Below are 17893 nucleotides of genomic sequence, written 5' to 3'. Positions count from 1 at the left end.
GAGAATTGTATGTTTTTGGCTGATGTTCGCCAACCATTCAGGGCAATTTTGTTTATTAATTTTTTAAATTAATAATCGATATTTGGCGTAAAGAATCGATGCAGTAAAATCACGAACATTAGAATCACGATGCATCATCATGACGATTATTTTGCACACCCCTAATTCTGAGTAGGAGAAGTTGCTTAATCAGTGGCTGACTGAATACTTTTTCACCCCACTGTAGTCCCTCCCTCCAGCGTGTCCTGGCCTCCTCCCGGTGGGACGTCCTAAACTGGAGCCACCTCAGCTGTTCCTCTCGATGCAGAGGAGCAGCAGCTCTACTCTGACTCCTCCCCTGATGACTGAGCTCCTCCCCCTCTCTAAGGGAGAGCGCCGACACACTACGGAGAAAACTCATTTCAGCCGCTTGGATCCGGGCAAAAGAAAAGCGTCCTGTCTCTCCCCGCGGCTAAACGCCAAAGGCGGCTCTTCAATCACTCAGTGGAGCTGAATGAAACTCATGCTGCTCTTCTATTGGAGATAAACTGGAATTAGTTTCCTTCTGTTGCTCAACAAAATAAAACTAAAACCTCATCTATTATTAAAGTAAAGTAAAACATGTTGAGGTTTGTCTGTTTTTTAGCCTCACAGGCTCCAAACGAAGGTCATGAGAGAGAAGAATGAGTCTCAGCCTCCTTCATGGCGTGAAGGAGAGGACTGCTGTTATTAGGAGATCCATCTGAGCAGAGAGAGATAGATTAACCTGACAGAGAACGACCTTGATCAACTAAAGTCCTCCAGATGTGCAAAGGTGAGTCTTTATGCAGGAGGTGGGTTGGTTCCCCTGGGGGAGAGTGAGTGCAGGATGTTTGTAAGGTATAAAATGCTCCATCTCTCCATCTGAGGACGTTAAATTAATTTGAACCTTTTTCTTGCCAGAAATGCGTCTATCTCTGCTTCCCATCTCCATAGTGACAAAATGTGGAAATGTTTTTCGCTGAAATAAAAACAATGGCGTTTTCTCACCTCGTCCACGGAGCGAGAAGCGTCTACGGTGCGCAACCTTCCCCAGCTGCTCGTACCGCTGGATGATGGGCCGCGTAGACTGCAGGTAGGTCTGGATTCTGCATGAGAAAAGAGTCACGGACAGTAATTGGGGGTCAGGCCGCACGGGGGGGGGGGGGGAATCGACGAAAACGGAAATGAGGTCAGAAAACACGGGCAGGTATCCAGCGGCGTGAAATAGGCCACAGCCGGCAGAGCGGCGGGATTTTAACCTCATTTCTCTGCAGAGAAACGCACCTTTCTCAAGACTCTCCCTGGTTGTCGTCTGTGCGCCCGCTGCTCTTTCCCTCTTTCTAAGCATCTGTTGATGCAAACCTGTGTGCAAAACATGGGATCCTTACAGGTAGCTGAGCAGGAAATACGATAAATAAGGCGTGGGGCGGGGGTGGGGGGGTACCTCATTGCCGCAGTCGAAGAAAAGCACGAACTTGACAGTCCGCTTTGTCGTCCATGACCCGGTTCCAGCCTGAAGTTGTCCTCGTTACGAGGGAAGCCGTCGATTAGGAAGCAGCTCTTGGTCTCATCTCTGCTCATCGTTTCCTCCATCGCCTGAAAGAAAGGATGCGGAGCGTCGACATCAACGGCACCGAGACAGGCGCCTGGTTTGGGCGACCGCCGCGCTAAGGCGTTCACACCAGGACAGAAACGGAAAAACTACAGTTTTTTATTACATTTAAAAAAAAGGTTTGGAGGTTTCATTTTAATAATAATACATTTTATTTAAAAGGCGCCTTTCTGGAGACTCAAGGTCACCGAATAAAAGCATAAAAATCACAGTGACAGAAACAAAATAAAAACATTTAAAATGCAGAGACTGTGACAATAAATGGATATTTAAAGAGAATAAGCAATCTTAGACGGATGAGCTTTGAGTTGCATTTAAAATGGAGAATTGAGTCCGTGTTTCTAAGTTAGGGGGGGTAGAGAGTTCCAGAGGCGGGGGGGCCGAGCGGCTGAATGCTCTGCTATTTATAAAAAAATTTTCAAATTTTATCCTTTTTCAAACTGAATTTTATATATTTATATTAGGGATGCACGATATGGGATTTTGGCTGATATCCGATATGCCGATATTTTAAAACTCATGTAGCCGATAACCGATATCGATACCGATGTTAAAGCTGGACAAAAAAAGTAGTCATTGAAAATAGCAGTTTTGTTATCCATTTCTGACACTTTGAAAAATAATATACTCAAATATAATTTCATATGCTGATAAAATGGATTTTAAAAAACGCGGTATCGATCTATTTTACTTTCAAAAATCTGGTGAAATTTCATCGTTCTGTTACAAACTCTCCTGATATTTTTGCAAATCTTGTGAGATTTTGTTAGTAAAATAGATCGATACCGCGTCAAATATCAACATATAAAAATATGGCAACATTTGGTGAATTTTTCGGGGATTTCGTAGCATAACGATGACATATAGCAATATTTCATTAGTAAAAGAGATTGATATGGTGTTTTTAAATGGCAATAATATCAGCATATGAAGATATTGGGATATTTTAATGGATCAATATTTTTTTCCCTCGTCTTTAGAATTTTTAAGTCTGTAAAAAAGAAGTTTTGGAGGAAGAAGAAGAAGTAGTATTTTTTTTTTTTTAGACTTTAGAAACTCAGAAGCTGATCGAATATCGGGTTAAATATCGGTGGGTGCCGATGTCGAATATTCAGTTTTAAGGCCGATACCGATAGGGGGCCGATTATATCCTAGCATCCCTAATATATATATGTAAATATATATATTTCACATATTAAAATGAAAATATTATTTCAGTTTAATAGGGAAAAGAGTTAGAATTTTTGGGAAATTCCATTGGACCAAGTAGCACTAAATTGGTGACTTAGAAACGACGCTGTCAAGGAACGCTATGGACAGCGGAAACATGCAAGAGGAGGAGAGTTTAGTGTCGGAGGTCGTGGATGAGTCTCCCTCCGTCATCCATTTTTTATTTAGAGGAGGAAAGCGGGGACAAGATGTTGTGGAAGAGGACGCCAGGGCGGCAGAACTTGGTTTGGTGTAGAAGGCTTCCAGCCGTCCATGTTTGAGCCCTTGCCTCGCAACGCTGCCATTTCTGTTAGCTCTAACGCCTGCCGAAGACACAGACGTCCATCCCCGTGAACACTGGGACGCAACTCAATGGAAAGGAAAGGATTCTGGTTTCAACCGTTGCGTATATTAGCTGCGACACATGAATCAAGATGCTATGACCGAAAACATTTGATTGACAGATGACCGTTGATATATGATGGCTGAATTTAGGTGTTCAGGCTGACGTAGAACTAACTGGCCTAAAGAAAGATAATGGAAAAAAACACAGATTTTAAGACAGGATTTGTTCTTTTTTAAATAGAAAATTTTCTAACTTTTGGGACAATATGGTCTGATAAACAGAACAATTATATACATGTTTAAGCCAGAAAGACATTTAAATATGATTTCTCTATGACTTTAAAGCAAACCTGTAAATGATAAAAACCTCCTATATATATTGAATCAGATCAGCATCACTGATCTTCCAATTTAAAGGAATCAATCGCTGCTCCTGTTTGTTTTAATAGATTACAGATTAAAACCAGGTTTTTTTTCCCCCTGGTCCGCATTTCAAATAGATAAACTATATAATGTGAGACAGGAACTGCTGTGTTTTACCGGCAGGGCAGCAATGAAAATCTATAGATCTACTTTAGATTTCCATCCAACTGTCGACTTTTAACTCCAGCTTCCTGTCCCTTCAACATCACGGCTCCATATTGACCTCTGCAGCCTGCATGCGATGCGTACCTTCCTGAGGAGGCTGATGGTGATCTCCACCGGGAACGATTTTGCCTTCTTTGATGTAGGTGTCGATGAGCTGTCCGTACTGGGACCCTTCTCTGCCGCGCTCTTCCCTCAGCAGATCTCCCGCTGACAGATGAGTGTAGCTGTAGGCCTGAAAACACAAAACAAAACATTTCTGCCTTCGTTCTAATTCGTCTCTAACACGAGAAATCCCACAGATACGTGAATTTTTGTCAGCCCCTTCAGTTTCGGTTTTAGCTCAAGCCTCTCTCTTTGAGACTGTTTTACCTAGTGTGGGTGGAGGGGGGAGATCATATTTGTAATTGAATATTCCCATCTGCACATTTGTAATCTTCTATAGTATTTAAACTAGTTCGTTGTTAGATTTTTAGTTATCCGAGCAGATACCTCTATTTATTTTTATATCTTAGGTTTTCTATTTTTATTTTTTTTTATGCTATGGTTCATTATATTTTATTATGCACCGTGGGTTGAGAGGACTGCAATTTCATCTGTGTTGTATGTTTACCATGTAGCACATTTGACAATAAAGTTGAGTTGAAAAATATAACTAGGTCTACGTCATCAGTGTCGCCAACAGCGCAATGATTTCAGCGCAGCGATCAGATGATAACTGATCTGTACAATGAAAATAGCTGCATGAGGTGGAACGCTGTAGAAAGCAACAATATTTATACAATAATGAGCATTATTTGCTTGGGGGAAATATAACTCAGGTGAATCTCTCCCCGCTGCAGACATTCAACAGCATCGTGAGCCCGCAGTAAAGTTGGCAATATATTCACAAATTCGGTTTTTCCCGGGGATTAAAAAATATCGCAAAAATAAAATTCTACAAAAACAGACCCCCCTCTGCAACCACAGCGAGCCATACATGAGCTGCAACCGTAGTAGGAAATTACATTGGACCTAGGGGAGTTTTAAAAGAAAAATGATTATTTTTTAGACTTTATACAGTTAATCTTAGGGCATGGTAAACACTCTCACTTGAACAATTTCTTAATTTTGAACCCAAGGCTGGTTAAGTTTTAAAAAACACTAAGGGGTAAGTATTTGACCACCACCCCATAGAAGGTATCTCCGGGGGGGTGAATAACATTTAAGCCTGCGGGAGAGATTTTGCTTGGTTTACAGAAGGTCAAAAGTTTCCAAAATTTAAACAACCGGGGGATGGGGGGCCCCCCCGCTTTCCCACAAGCTGTCGTGAGAGCTTATCTTGTGTTTTATGATTTTAAAATTCTAGATGCCAGGACAAGTTTTCCCCCTTTTTCTTGTTAAAACAAAGAAGCAAATGACCCCAGATTTTGCATTAAAAAAGGGGAAGCCCTGCATGTCAGAGAGGGCTTTTGGTTGGAGACCGGGGGCCACCCTTTTTTGAATGGATTAATACAAGGATAAAGCTTTCTAAATAAAAGTTACAGTCAGATTTTGCTTTTGCAAACTCTCCAAAATGTCTTGTATCTTTGTTTTTTTTCCTCCATGTCAGGTAAGGAATGTATGTCTCTTTTGTTCTCAGTTTCGGGTAAAAGTTTGGCATTGTCTTTTTTCAAATTTTATGCTTTGTCTTATATTGGATTAAACTCTGTAATTCTGTAGTCAACACCCTTTGCAGATTTTCATATTACCAAACGCAGCTCGCCGGGGGGCCCGGGAAGGGAAGAAAATAAAACCCAAACCCTTTTTCCCAAATTTTAACTATGTTAGAATATTTTCTTCCTTCAAAATTGGGGGCTCGTCCCGTTCTGGAACTGGGCCCCGCGGCTGTTTGGCCCTGATTGATCCTTTCGGCCCGACGTTCGGGGTGGAAAGAAGTATTTGATTTTTTTTTCAGTTGTCTGAAGCGCCGTGGGGTGGGGACCGGGTGATTTTGCGTGTGGGGCCCTCCAGAATTCAAAGCGCAGAGGTAGATGGACCCCCTCCTAAATGAGTCGGTTTTTTTTAAGGGATTTGAAAAATACACTTTTACAGGGAACTGTGGCTATTAAAACAGCCCCCTTTACTTTTAACTCTGATTAACGGGGTTTTTAAAAAATGTATATTTTTTTTCCCCCTGAGGGAATGCTGTCCCCTCTAAAAAAGTTTTTCGGTGTTCGTGTTTTAATTAGCAGGGGCTTGTATCACCCCGGAGATTTCGACCATCTCCAGTGGATTTATAATTTTTTTGGGTTTAATTGGATCAGTTGTAACTCTGGAAAAGGACTAATAGCGGGTTAATTTTGGACCGAGTTGTATCACTCGTGGAAAATAAAGGACTTAGCGGTTGGTCACCTTTCTTTGGCACCTTAACGGTTCTTATAGAAAAGGACTAAAAAAAATTTTATTTGATTTAAACGGGTTCAATGCTCTCCCCAGCTGAAAAAGAAAAAACCTTTTGTCACTGGGCGGTTTGGAGTGACGAAAAAACTAAATTGAGGTTATTTTGCCTCGAGCTTGCCCCAGCTCTAAGTGTGGGGACTGAGAAGTTGAAATGAGAATAAAAGGTTTTTGTAAAATTAAAATTTGGGGAAAATTTTAAAAGATGGTCATACATTTTTTTAAAGCCGGGCACCTGACTTTTTCTTTTTTTTTTCTGTCTTTTCTTGATGAACTAAAAACGTTGCTGTGTTTCTGTTTTTTTGTATGTTTCTTAGGTTTGTGTCCCGTGCTTGGCTGCGGGTTGATTTTTGGCTGGTTTTTTCCCCCCTTAACTGTAGCCTATTCCCACCCCCGGCTGTGTTATTCTCGTCGTGTCTAAGTGCTGAATTGGCAGAAATGATTTGGTTTCAAGATTTTTTCTGAAATATTGTTAAAAATTTTTTTTGTGGATTTTTGTATTACTAACTTTCTTTTAAAATGTGCTTCTGGGGGACAGAGGTGTCCCCCGTTTTGGATGCAATTTTTGTTTCACAGGGGGGGGACTGATTGACCCCCCTTTTTGCATTTTTGGGAGTGCTTCAGTTCTGTGCTATTTCCAGCTCAGCTTTCAGGATTCTTGGATTTTTGATGTAAATTTGCTTTAGGACTGTGTTTTGTTTTGAGATGAAAATAAAAAATTACAGATTTCAGATGTTTTTACTTTCTCAGGGGGTGAAATGTGTTGCATCATTCCCAGGTTGAGCACGGAATGATCCAATTGTTTTATTAAATATTTAAACATTGACAATCACAAAATTTCAGGTTTCCTGACCAGGGGGGAACACCCTCACTTTTTGTAAGAGAACAAAATGAAACATATGGATTTTTTTCTGCGAAACAGTGTTTTCTACACTGTTAATGTGGGACATGTTGAAACGCTAATGAATGACTTTGTTTCTTGTAGGACGATCTTCGTGTGCAGCCCATTTCGCATATTACATGACCACATGAACGGTTTTTGGGTTTTCCTACAGGGGGTCTAGGTAGCCATTTAATAACAGTGGGCTATCATGAAATACGGTTGTGTGTATAATTTGGAGTTTTTAAAAAGGTTCACTCAAAACTGAACAATATTAGAACTATTGGATAATAATGTCTTTTTATTATTTTTTTCAACCATGGTGTTATAATATTTGTGTTTAAGACTTTTACAGGATGAATTTTGGTTTGAAATCTGGGGTAACATCCTGCATCTTTCTTACAATGGGGTGTTGATGAGTGCTTGAGTGTGAATGAGAGTGAACGTGTAGGCTGATGGCCTTTGATGGGTTTTAGGATGCTCTATGTAAATATGACCTCAGTTTAGTGTGTAGCTGTGTGATATTTTTCTTATTTTAAACTATTTAGGTACACTGAAGGTTTTGTTTCATAAATATGTTTTTATTACTGCTTTAAGGGACAATTTTAAGGTAATGACGATTTCATATTTTGTTGTCACAATCTGGTTGAAGCTGAATCATCTGCTTGTGCAGTGAAATTAATATGAAACGAGAATTCAGCCTTGGCTTAAAGCAGATAGATGTAGTTATTAGGAAATTGTGTTATCCACTTTGACTAACAACACTATCAAACTAACCTAAATTCTAACTAAATAAACTTGGTTTATATTTCATATGGGTGACTGATTGGACATGTTGAAATTTTAGCATAATGGGGGTAAGTTCTTCCATTTTTGTTTTTCCACCTCTAAATTTTTTTCTTTTGGAAATAAGAAAACACAGGGGGATGTTATAAAGATAAGACATTACAGATGGAACTTTGAAATTTACATAATCTCAGTCTAGTTTGAATACTAGATGGAAGATTTGGAGAAATGGTGGAACATCTTATGATATTTTGGTTTTTCAGCAAATTATTATATAAAAGTGACATAGATTCCAAATTGTTTTCAAAATGAGAATTTTATTATATCAACAGGGGGAGAAGCAGAAGTAGACCCTAATTCCTGGTAAATTTTTGGATATGGTTAATGGTAAATTAGTTAATCAATAATTTTGATTTTTTCGATTCAACAATAGTGAATTATGGATTTCTTTAATGTAGAGTCATATGGCCTTCCTGCTTTACTACAATATGGTGTATGTGATATAGAAGCTTCTACTAAATTAGATTTGATCATCTCAAATTGAACGGTTTCAAATAACATCTATGCCATGTCTATTTACATTTAAAATTGTTGATGGATTTCTGCATCATTGCTGACTTTGATTATATACAGTTGGGTGTAAATTGTTAATTTTGAGGAAAATTTTGGTTAAAACTGCTATGGAATTCAAATAAAATGTAAATAATTTCTGAAATTTTGAAATAGGACTTTGTCTTGAAGCGTGGGACAATGATAAGGATGTTTGGTATTTAGTAGAACAATATGCAATTCATAATTATTTGACCAAGGGCAATTCCATCACAACTTTTATAAGTATCAGTACTTGGACATTCTAGAGTTTGTTCTAATTCTTTAATGAGTTTGTGAGGTTGTGATTTTAGAATTTGTAGTTGATATTTGGCACAAGCAGAGTGAATGTCATCGAGGTATTGACGTTTATTGATTTTGAACAGTAAGTGTCATTATTTTCTTAATTCTGGCACATCCGATCGTGGACTATTTTAACAAATTTCTATCTATTCTTTTTGCAGTTCAGGATTTGGGGCAGTTGGCCGTTTGTGCTACAACAACAACAAATCTAGAGCCACACGGGAGGATGCATCACAAGATAAATTTTATTTATGATAGTGAAAGTAACAAAATGTGGCAAATATAAGTTTTGCTTTTTAATTACTTTGTATTATTTTTTCTCTGGCAGTTCTCCTTCCTTCTGACTTGATGGCAATCTTGGGGGAAGGGTCTTTTGAGCTCAGAGATCATGGGAAGATGTATTTGAAGGGATCTTCTTGATTACCGCATCAGGCCGCTGTTGTTGCTGAACAAAGACATGATGATGCTGAACTAGGCCCATCTTCTGCTGGACTGCTGTATGAAAGCCGAACGCTGTTGAGCGATTACGAAGGTCAGTGAAAGCGAACTGTTCTCCTGCTGTACATGATGATGCTGCACGTGATTGCAAAGTGCTGCTCATAGGACCTGGCAACAGATGTCTCCTTTGACTGTTGCTTTTCATGCCGGGCTGATAACAAAAGGGACTCAGGCGTTATCTGTGGGAGTCTTCTATGGCTGGAAATAAGCAGTGAGTCGGGACCACAAAGATCATAGACAAACCCGGACGGGGGCTTCAGTAGATGACTGGTCTGCTGGTTTCTATGTCCTGCTCTGTCGACCACGAAAGGCTGACCAAAGTTCATCAAAGCGGGACTGTATCCAGATGTTTCTGCACTGCTGGAATGACTGCTTCTCTAGACACGTTCTGATTCAGCAGATAAAGAATTGGGGCATGGCAAGTCGCTCAGCGGTGGTCCTGTTGTGTGTTCTCATGTTTGATCCTGGATTCTCACCTCTGATCATGTGACCTGGGCGCCAAGGCCCACTCCTGGGGTTCTCTTCAGTCTGCAGGTTGGAGACGAAATGGGTGCCAACAAAACTTGGTAGTGGTGAATAAGTTATTTTCTTTAAATTTTTGTAGTGTGTGATGCCATTGTTCTCTTCTTATTTTAGATATAGCACTGATGCGCCCTGCTGTCTTCATGTCCTGAAGCCCTGCAGTGTAATTCTAAGTGTTAAGAACACCCCATCCCCTGGGGTCAGAGGTTTTACAATGCAGTTTGGGGGTTGGTGTGCACCAACTGTTACGACACTGCATTCCTCCTCCATGATTCACTCTGTTTGTCTCACAAAATGCTAATGTGTTTTTTCCCTTCCTGCCTGAAAAGAATGGGCAGGGACTAATGATTGCAATTACATTTTTTTTTTTAACTATAGCTGAATTGCATTGTGTGTTACGCTTCATCTACTAGGGAAGATGATCTAAATTTTTATTTGCATAGTACAGTGGCTACCATTCAGTAAAACTAAATTTAAATGGAATTTGAAATTAAGGTGTTAAAGTGGATTGGGTGTCTATAGACTGACTTACTGAGCAAATGACACCAAGTTCTGTGTTGATTTCATAAATTTAATCAAACATTAAATTCTTTGATTGAGGTGTGCAGATTGTAACAGCATCTGGGACACCATGTTTGAATTGCATCCAACTGTGTTACATGAGGCTAAAGTTAGTGGTGATAGCGGATTTCATCTCAATGAGTGGTATAGGATTTTTATTGTATTCTATGACAGAACATTTGTTCTGTTATAGAAACAGGGGGACATGAATGGAATTGATCTGATAGGCAAATTTTTAGTTTGGATCTCTGCATTTACTTTTCGGAAAAAGAGGTTATTGAAGTTAAATCAAAATACATTAAATGTTTTACGGTGTATTACCAGCATTAAAGATGAGCTAACTATTTGGATATGAAATAAGTAAAATGTATAAATTGAATATACTAAACAAAATATTGACTATCAAATAATTTACATAAAATAGTGTTCTTAAACTAAGGAAGGTGATCATTGGATTGTTGTATCTCTATTCATATGTTTTAAAATAAGTTGTTTAACTAAGACATCCAGGAAGGTCTAAACTAAAGATTTACATCATTTAATAAATTTAGCTGTATTGAATCTCTCTCCAAAACTGAAAAGGCATTGATAATTGATAAACAATATAAAAAGGGTAATACATTATTCAATTAAATATTTTATAAATAGGTTTTCAAATGAATAAATGGATCAAAGGTAAAAATGGTTGAAATTTTTGGGATTTAAAATATGATTGGAATAAAGTAGGTCATTTTTGATATTTAGTGACTCATGTAAAGCAGGCTGATCATTCTTTAAGGCTTTAAAAAATAGAAAATATGATGATTGAAATTAAATTGGTCTAAATTGGAAATTTACAAATTAACAGTTATGGAACTGCTTCTAAAATACAGTTAAGTTTTGGGTTTAACATGATAGGAAACTTTCATTTCTCATGTAGGCCTTATATAAAAAGAGGGTCAAAGGATTGATAAAATACAACTCCAAAGTAGCAGATTTATAATACAAAAGGAAGACAGTGAAGCTGTCATAAAGTGTAGGATCAATCATTAACCAATCAACAGGGTTCTCTCCATATGAGCTCCAGACAGGACGGATGTTTCCAGGACCTGCTACCCGCATTCCAGGATGGAAAGGTAAGCTTGCACATTTATCTCATAAAGATTTCTTCAATGAGTTACAGGTCCTGGCAGCAGAATTTACAAAATACCAGACGTCACAGGAACGTCCAGGCTCGGGATCAGTTCGGGGAATCGACTGGGTGCGCCTGATGGTCATCAAAAGAAAGTGGTCTGAACCTCGCTTCGCCAGACCATACCGAGTCGTGGAGAGTACATCTCATGCTGTCCGTCTACAAGAGAGAAGGAGACACGTGGTTCCATTGGAGTCAGTGCACATCAGCTGAGGAGCCACGGCGCACGCTGCAGGGCATACAGGAGAATCTACAGTCTCAACCTGCGGTCGAGGAGTGTCTGAGGGCCATCACAGCGGGGAGGAGGATCTGCATTTCTGGGCAGAAGTCTGCCAAAACCACTTCATTTTCCTGAATTACAAGGCTTAAAAGGCCCAGACAGGCACAATAATCCTGTTCCGGTGTCCTTCCATTGAGAAAAGGAGATTGCACCCTCTCCTTAAACTCACTGTTAAATTGGCATAATACTCCAATTTTCAGTGAGCAACGGACACTCAGGTGGAAAACCTGAGGTTTACAACCGAGGAGGAACACGTGAAGGATCCAGCTACAAGATCATCATTAACTTATCTTCTTTTTATTGCGTGTTTTCGTTTTTGCGAACTCTTCAAGAACATTCGTTTCTTTTTGCGCGTATTTTTGGATCGTTTCCTGACGAAGAATTCATATTCATTTTTGAAAGACTATCGAAGGAGCATAGAGACGAACTCTAACTTCTTATTGTTGAATTGTGAAAAAAAAGAAAAAAAGGTCTTTTCTAATTTTTATGTGTTTATGATGTATTTTTTTATGTTGTTATTGTTTTGTATTGACAAATTGTAATTTTTGTGGCGAGTATTGTCTTTTAAGTCTGCTGAGCATTTTTTAGTAATTTCGAGATATCTTGCTTTGGTTTTCTAATTTTATACTTGGGCTAATATTTCTATTGTGTGTTTTCTTCTATTGACATAACTGAGTTTTATGATTTTTCATGTTTGATAAGTGAAATGTATTTTTAGTTTAGGTTTTACTGGTTAAAATTTTGTGGTTCATCAGGTGAGTATTAAATTGTTGGACAGCGCAAGATACATTTGATAAGTTTAGATTATGGAGTTCAGCTTTAGACACATGACCTGGCAGTGGACCTAGGAGGTGATGTTTAAAAAGGGGACTGTTATAAAAATTGGGCTAATGTTTTAGTTTTTTAGTATACTAAATAGTTTTTTGGTTCCTCTATTAGAAGGCTTAATCAATTTATTTGTGAGGTCTGTATGTCTCAGACCTCAAAACGGGGACTGTTAAAGAAAAATGATTATTTTTTAGACTTTAATACAGTTAATCTTATGGCATGTGTAAACACTCTCACTTGAACATATTTCTTAATTTTGAACAAGGCTGTGTTAATGATTTAAAACTACTAATGGGTAAGTATTTAGACCACCAGCCCATAGAATGAGTATCTCCTGGGGGGTGAATAACAGTTAAGCCTGCAGGAGAGATTTCTGCTTGGTTTACAGAAGGTCAAAAGTCTTCCAGAATAAACAACCAGGGATGGTGAGGCCCCCCGCATTCCACAAGCTGTCTGTGAGAGCTTATCTTGTGTTTTATGACTTTAAGAATTCTAGATGCCAGGACAAGCTTTCCGCCTTTTCTTGTTAAAACAAAGAAGCAAATGACCCCAGATGTTTGCAGTAAATAAGGGGAAGCCCTAGCAGTGTCAGAGATGGCTTTTGGTTGGAGGACCGAGGGCCAGCCCTTTTTGAATGGATTAGATACAAGAGGATAAAGCTTTCTAAATAGAAGTTACAGATCAGATTTTGCTCTTGCAAACTCTCCAAAGATGTCTTGTACGTCTTTGTTTTCTTTCCTCCTATGTCAGGTAATGGAATGTATGTCTCTGTTGTTCTGCAGTTTCTGGTGTAGGTTTGTGCATTGTCTTATTTCTAAGTTTATGCATTGTCTTATATTGGATTAAACTCTGTAATTCTGTGATGTCAACACGCCTTGCTGATTTTCATATTACCAAACGCAGCTCGCCGGGTGGACCTGGAGAGGGAAGAAAATGAAAAGCCAACCTTTTTCCAAAGTTAACTATGTTAGAATATTTTCTTCCTTCACAGGAGCTCACTGCTCCAAAAATGTGCAGGAGGAGCGAGCTCTGCAAGTCGCAAAATAATCAGAGAGAAATATTCAAAAGCGTCACCAAGGAGAGGTGGATTATTATCACACGTATTGGCTTCAAAAAAATACTTTTCTGAGGAATTTCTAAAGCCCAAATGACAAATGACACCTATTTTATTATTGGAATAAGTATAAATGAGCAATGACTGCACTATAGATCACTGCAGTGCCTCCAAACGTAGATAACCTCATCTAGATCATACTACAACTAACTTTGGGAAAATGTGCTTAACTCTATTTTTTTTTTTTTTAGATTTTTCATTGTTATTATAAGTATATAAAAGCCAATAATTACTTATGAATTAGACAGATTTATATAGTCATTTTGTATACACAGGTGTCAAGAAAAAGAAACAATTTCATATTTTAAAATGCAGCTTTGAAAACAGTAATAAATACATTAAAAATTGTTATATAAACATGTGACTGTATATTTACTGTTACTTTGGGAAGATAGGCCTAATTGTGTTTTTGGAGATTTATTCATTGTTATTATGAGCATATAATAGCCAATGATTACACTATAGATCATTGTAGTGCCTCCAAGCATAGATAACCTCATCTAGATCATACTACAACTCTTTCTTTGGGAAAATGTGCTAGCGTTGTGTTCACTGCACAAAGTATACCTGTCGCAAATGCAGGAAGGACTCACCTTGGGTTTGTAAAAACTGCTAAATTGTAGCTTCATATGTGGAGCTTTTCCTTGGGCAGAATAAATGTTACTGTTATACTGAAATCAGACCGTTTTTCATTCTCTAAGCTGAAATGTTGAATGACATTAAAAGGCGAGAACAGACAAAATACAATTATTCTATGTTTCTTTCACATAGTGAGCTTTGCAATATAAATGAGTCTGTTGGTGAATGAACAATATAAATAGGCTCTGCCTTGCCTTGTTGGAAAAGCATAGTTATGACTTGTTCTCAGCTCAGGAACTAGGACCCGTATGATATCTGGTTGTTCAATAGGTTTCCCTAAATTAAAGATTTAGATCTGACTTATCAAGATATTCCTGCAGAAAGGTCTGATGTTGCAGGAGCAGGTAATGAAAAGTGTTTGGAGCATGCTCTGGTTCTGATGCCAGTTAGTTTCAGCCTTTATCCAGCCTCATGTAGACAGCGGGTTTGTCACATCACAGGTTATTAGCATTACAACAAGGACAGTTAGCAAGGTAGAGTGAATACACTAACTGGAAGAGGAGGGGGGCTGCAGGAAAACTGGAATTCTCTGGGACATCTAGTGCTAATCCCCTGAATGAAAAGAGCTTCTGTCATTCTGACGGCGTGGCGGCGACACCCAGAAGGTGGGGTTAAAGTCCAGGAGGAGCTCCGCATGCAGGAAACGATCAGACCTCCTCCTCCTCCTCTGCCTCACAGACAGAGAGACGGCAGCAGGAGAGCTGCAGATCAAAGGCAGAGACTCTGGAAACGGGTTTTTCTTCTCCGGTCGGTTTTGTTTGTCCGTTTAATGACTGGCTGCTCTTGGTTCCACTCCTCATTCAGGTTTCAGAGCAACGTTTTCTAAAAACCTCGATAAACTAATAAACTCCAGGCTTGGAGGTCTCTGTCAGGTGACTTTTTTTTCAGTTTCCTCTGGAATAAAACTTGGAAGGTCAAATTTACTGGAAAGTTTCTTTTTGTGAATATTTTTTCTTAAGCAGGAGCAGATCCAGTACTGACCTGGAGATGGGCTCATTATCTAGAAAGCAGGGAGGTTTGGGGGGGCAGAAGAAATGAAAGAAGCCAGCAGGTAGAATCTGAGTAAACATGGTTGCTACTGTACACGGTGTGATCAATAGTTATTCATTCATCTAGATCTATATTACATACACTTAGTAAATCATCACTGTGTGTATTATCATAAAGGTTTCTCCTTATGTAGCCTGGTGGATATAGTACAGAAGAGGATTAGGGCCATTGGAAATAAATAAAAAAGTGACTGTTTTTTTGTTGTTATTTGAGTTTAATGTGGGAGAAAACTCAGAATTCTGACTTTTTATCTTAGACTTTGAGATTTAATTGCAGAATTCTGAGACTAAATTGCAGAACTGTGAATTCAATCTCAGAATTCTGACTTTGATCCTAGAATTCTGACTTAGATCTTAGAATTCTGACTTTGATCTTAGAATTCTGAGATTAAATTGCAGAATTTTGAAATGCATCGGCCTTAACAGAGGTGGGTTTACCATTAGGCAATACTAGGCAGCTGCTTAGGGCCCCAAGTTCCTGGGGGCCCCATAAATCTCTGCTTACATGTATGGTTAATACAATTATTCCTTATTTGTGCGCATTAATTATATTTCAATGATCAATATTTCCTGTTTGCTTTAGAGACAGCATGAATAAAGAGAGAGAGGAAAACAACAAGAAGAGAGGGACAAATCTGATCAGGTTCTAGTTCTGATCTGGTTTTGATACTGATCTGGTTGTGATCAGGTTCTGGTTCTGATCTGATTCTGGTTCTGAGCAGGTTCTAGTTGTGATCTGGTTCTGGTTGTGATCTGGTTGTGATCTGGTTCTGATTTGGTTCTGATCTGGTTCTGATCTGGTTCTGATCTGGTTCTGGTTGTGACCAGGTTCTGGTTGTGATCAGGTTCTGGTTCTGATATGGTTCTGGTTGTGATCTGGTTGTGATCTGGTTCTGGTTGTGATCTGGTTCTGATTTGGTTCTGATCTGATTCTGGTTGTGATCTGGTTTTGATTGTGATCTGGTTTTGGTTCTGATCAGGTTCTGATCTGGTTTTGGTTCTGATCTGATTCAAGTTCTGATCTGATTCTGGTTCTGATCAGGTTCTGGTTCTGATCTGGTTTTGGTTCTGATCTGATTCAAGTTCTGAACAGGTTCTGGTTCTGATTTGGTTCTGGTTGTGATCTGGTTCTGGTTCTGATCAGGTTCTGGTTGTGATCTGGTTTTGGTTCTGATCTGGTTTTGGTTCTTATCTGATTCAAGTTCTGATCAGGTTCTGGTTCTGATTTGGTTCTGGTTGTGATCTGATTCTGGTTGTGATCTGGTTCTGATTTGGTTCTGGTTCTGATCAGGTTCTGGTTCTGATCAGGTTCTGATCAGGTTCTGGTTCTGATCAGGTTTTGGTTCTGATCTGATTCTGATCTGATTCTGGTTCTGATCAGGTTCTGGTTCTGATCAGGTTTTGGTTCTGATCTGATTCTGGTTCTGATTTGGTTCTGGTTCTGATCTGATTCTGATCAGGTTCTGGTTCTGATCAGGTTTTGGTTCTGATCTGATTCTGGTTCTGATTTGGTTCTGGTTCTGATCTGATTCTGATCAGGTTCTGGTTCTGATCAGGTTTTGGTTCTGAGCTGATTCTGGTTCTGATCAGGTTCTGGTTCTGATCAGGTTCTGGTTCTGATCTGGTTCTGATCTGGTTTTGGTTCTGATCTGGTTTTGGTTCTGATTCTGGTTCTGATCAGGTTTTGGTTCTGATCTGATTCTGGTTCTGATTTGGTTCTGGTTCTGATCTGATTCTGATCAGGTTCTGGTTCTGATCAGGTTTTGGTTCTGAGCTGATTCTGGTTCTGATCAGGTTCTGATCAGGTTCTGGTTCTGATCTGGTTCTGATCTGGTTTTGGTTCTGATCTGGTTTTGGTTCTGATCAGGTTCTGATTTGGTTCTGGTTGTGATCTGTTTCAGGTTCTGGTTCTGATAAGGTTCTGGTTCTGATCTGGTTCTGATCTAGTTCTGGTTCTGATCAGGTTCTGGTTGTGGACCAGCTGGAGGCTTTGATCCAGGATCCCGCTAGCTAGCATGCTAACACTATCAGAGCGCGAGCAGCCAATAGGAAGCCGGAACTACAGGGTTAATAAAAACCTAATAATGAGTCAAAGTTTTGGGATCAAAGCAGAAACCGGAACAAATTTCACTTTCCTGAAACCTTTAAGCACAGAAATAATAATAATTGTTTTATTGATTTTTCTCCTTTCTTACCTCCACTATCTTGGAGCACTGGGTCCCTTTCCCGGCTCCCGGTCCGCCCAGGACGAAGATCACCTTCGGCTTCATGATCACAGACAGCCGCCTGAAAAGACTCGGAGCTTTCTGACCGAGCAGACGGCCCAACATAAACCAGCAGGCAGCGGGCAGCGGCTCCTCGGTGGCCCGGTGAGTGCGTGTCAGTGAGCGGGTCGCTGGAGGAGGACGGAGCTCCATTTCCGCCTCTCCACCTCAGCAACCAATCAGCTTCCCCGTAGGCTGGTGTGATGCAGGCTCGTGGCCACGCCCCCCAGTGCACTTGTTT

General features: G+C 39.5%; 1 protein-coding gene across 1 annotated transcript; it reads right to left on the bottom strand.

Annotated features, from left to right (window-relative positions):
- Positions 1-394: 394 nt before the first annotated feature.
- cmpk (cytidylate kinase) lies at positions 395-17890 on the bottom strand. The gene is given in 10 exon segments (XM_038272079.1): positions 395-1041; positions 1043-1106; positions 1285-1334; positions 1336-1362; positions 1445-1480; positions 1482-1518; positions 1520-1596; positions 3839-3871; positions 3873-3986; positions 17584-17890. Coding segments are annotated over 10 exon segments (810 nt in total). The 5' UTR covers positions 17806-17890; the 3' UTR covers positions 395-891.
- Positions 17891-17893: the final 3 nt, after the last annotated feature.

This window comes from Cyprinodon tularosa, unplaced genomic scaffold (assembly GCF_016077235.1).
Source record: "Cyprinodon tularosa strain WSP-4 unplaced genomic scaffold, ASM1607723v1 ctg816, whole genome shotgun sequence".
Lineage (NCBI taxonomy): Eukaryota > Metazoa > Chordata > Actinopteri > Cyprinodontiformes > Cyprinodontidae > Cyprinodon > Cyprinodon tularosa.
Note: the sequence above shows the minus strand (reverse complement) of the source record. Positions and strands in the feature narration are given on the sequence as shown.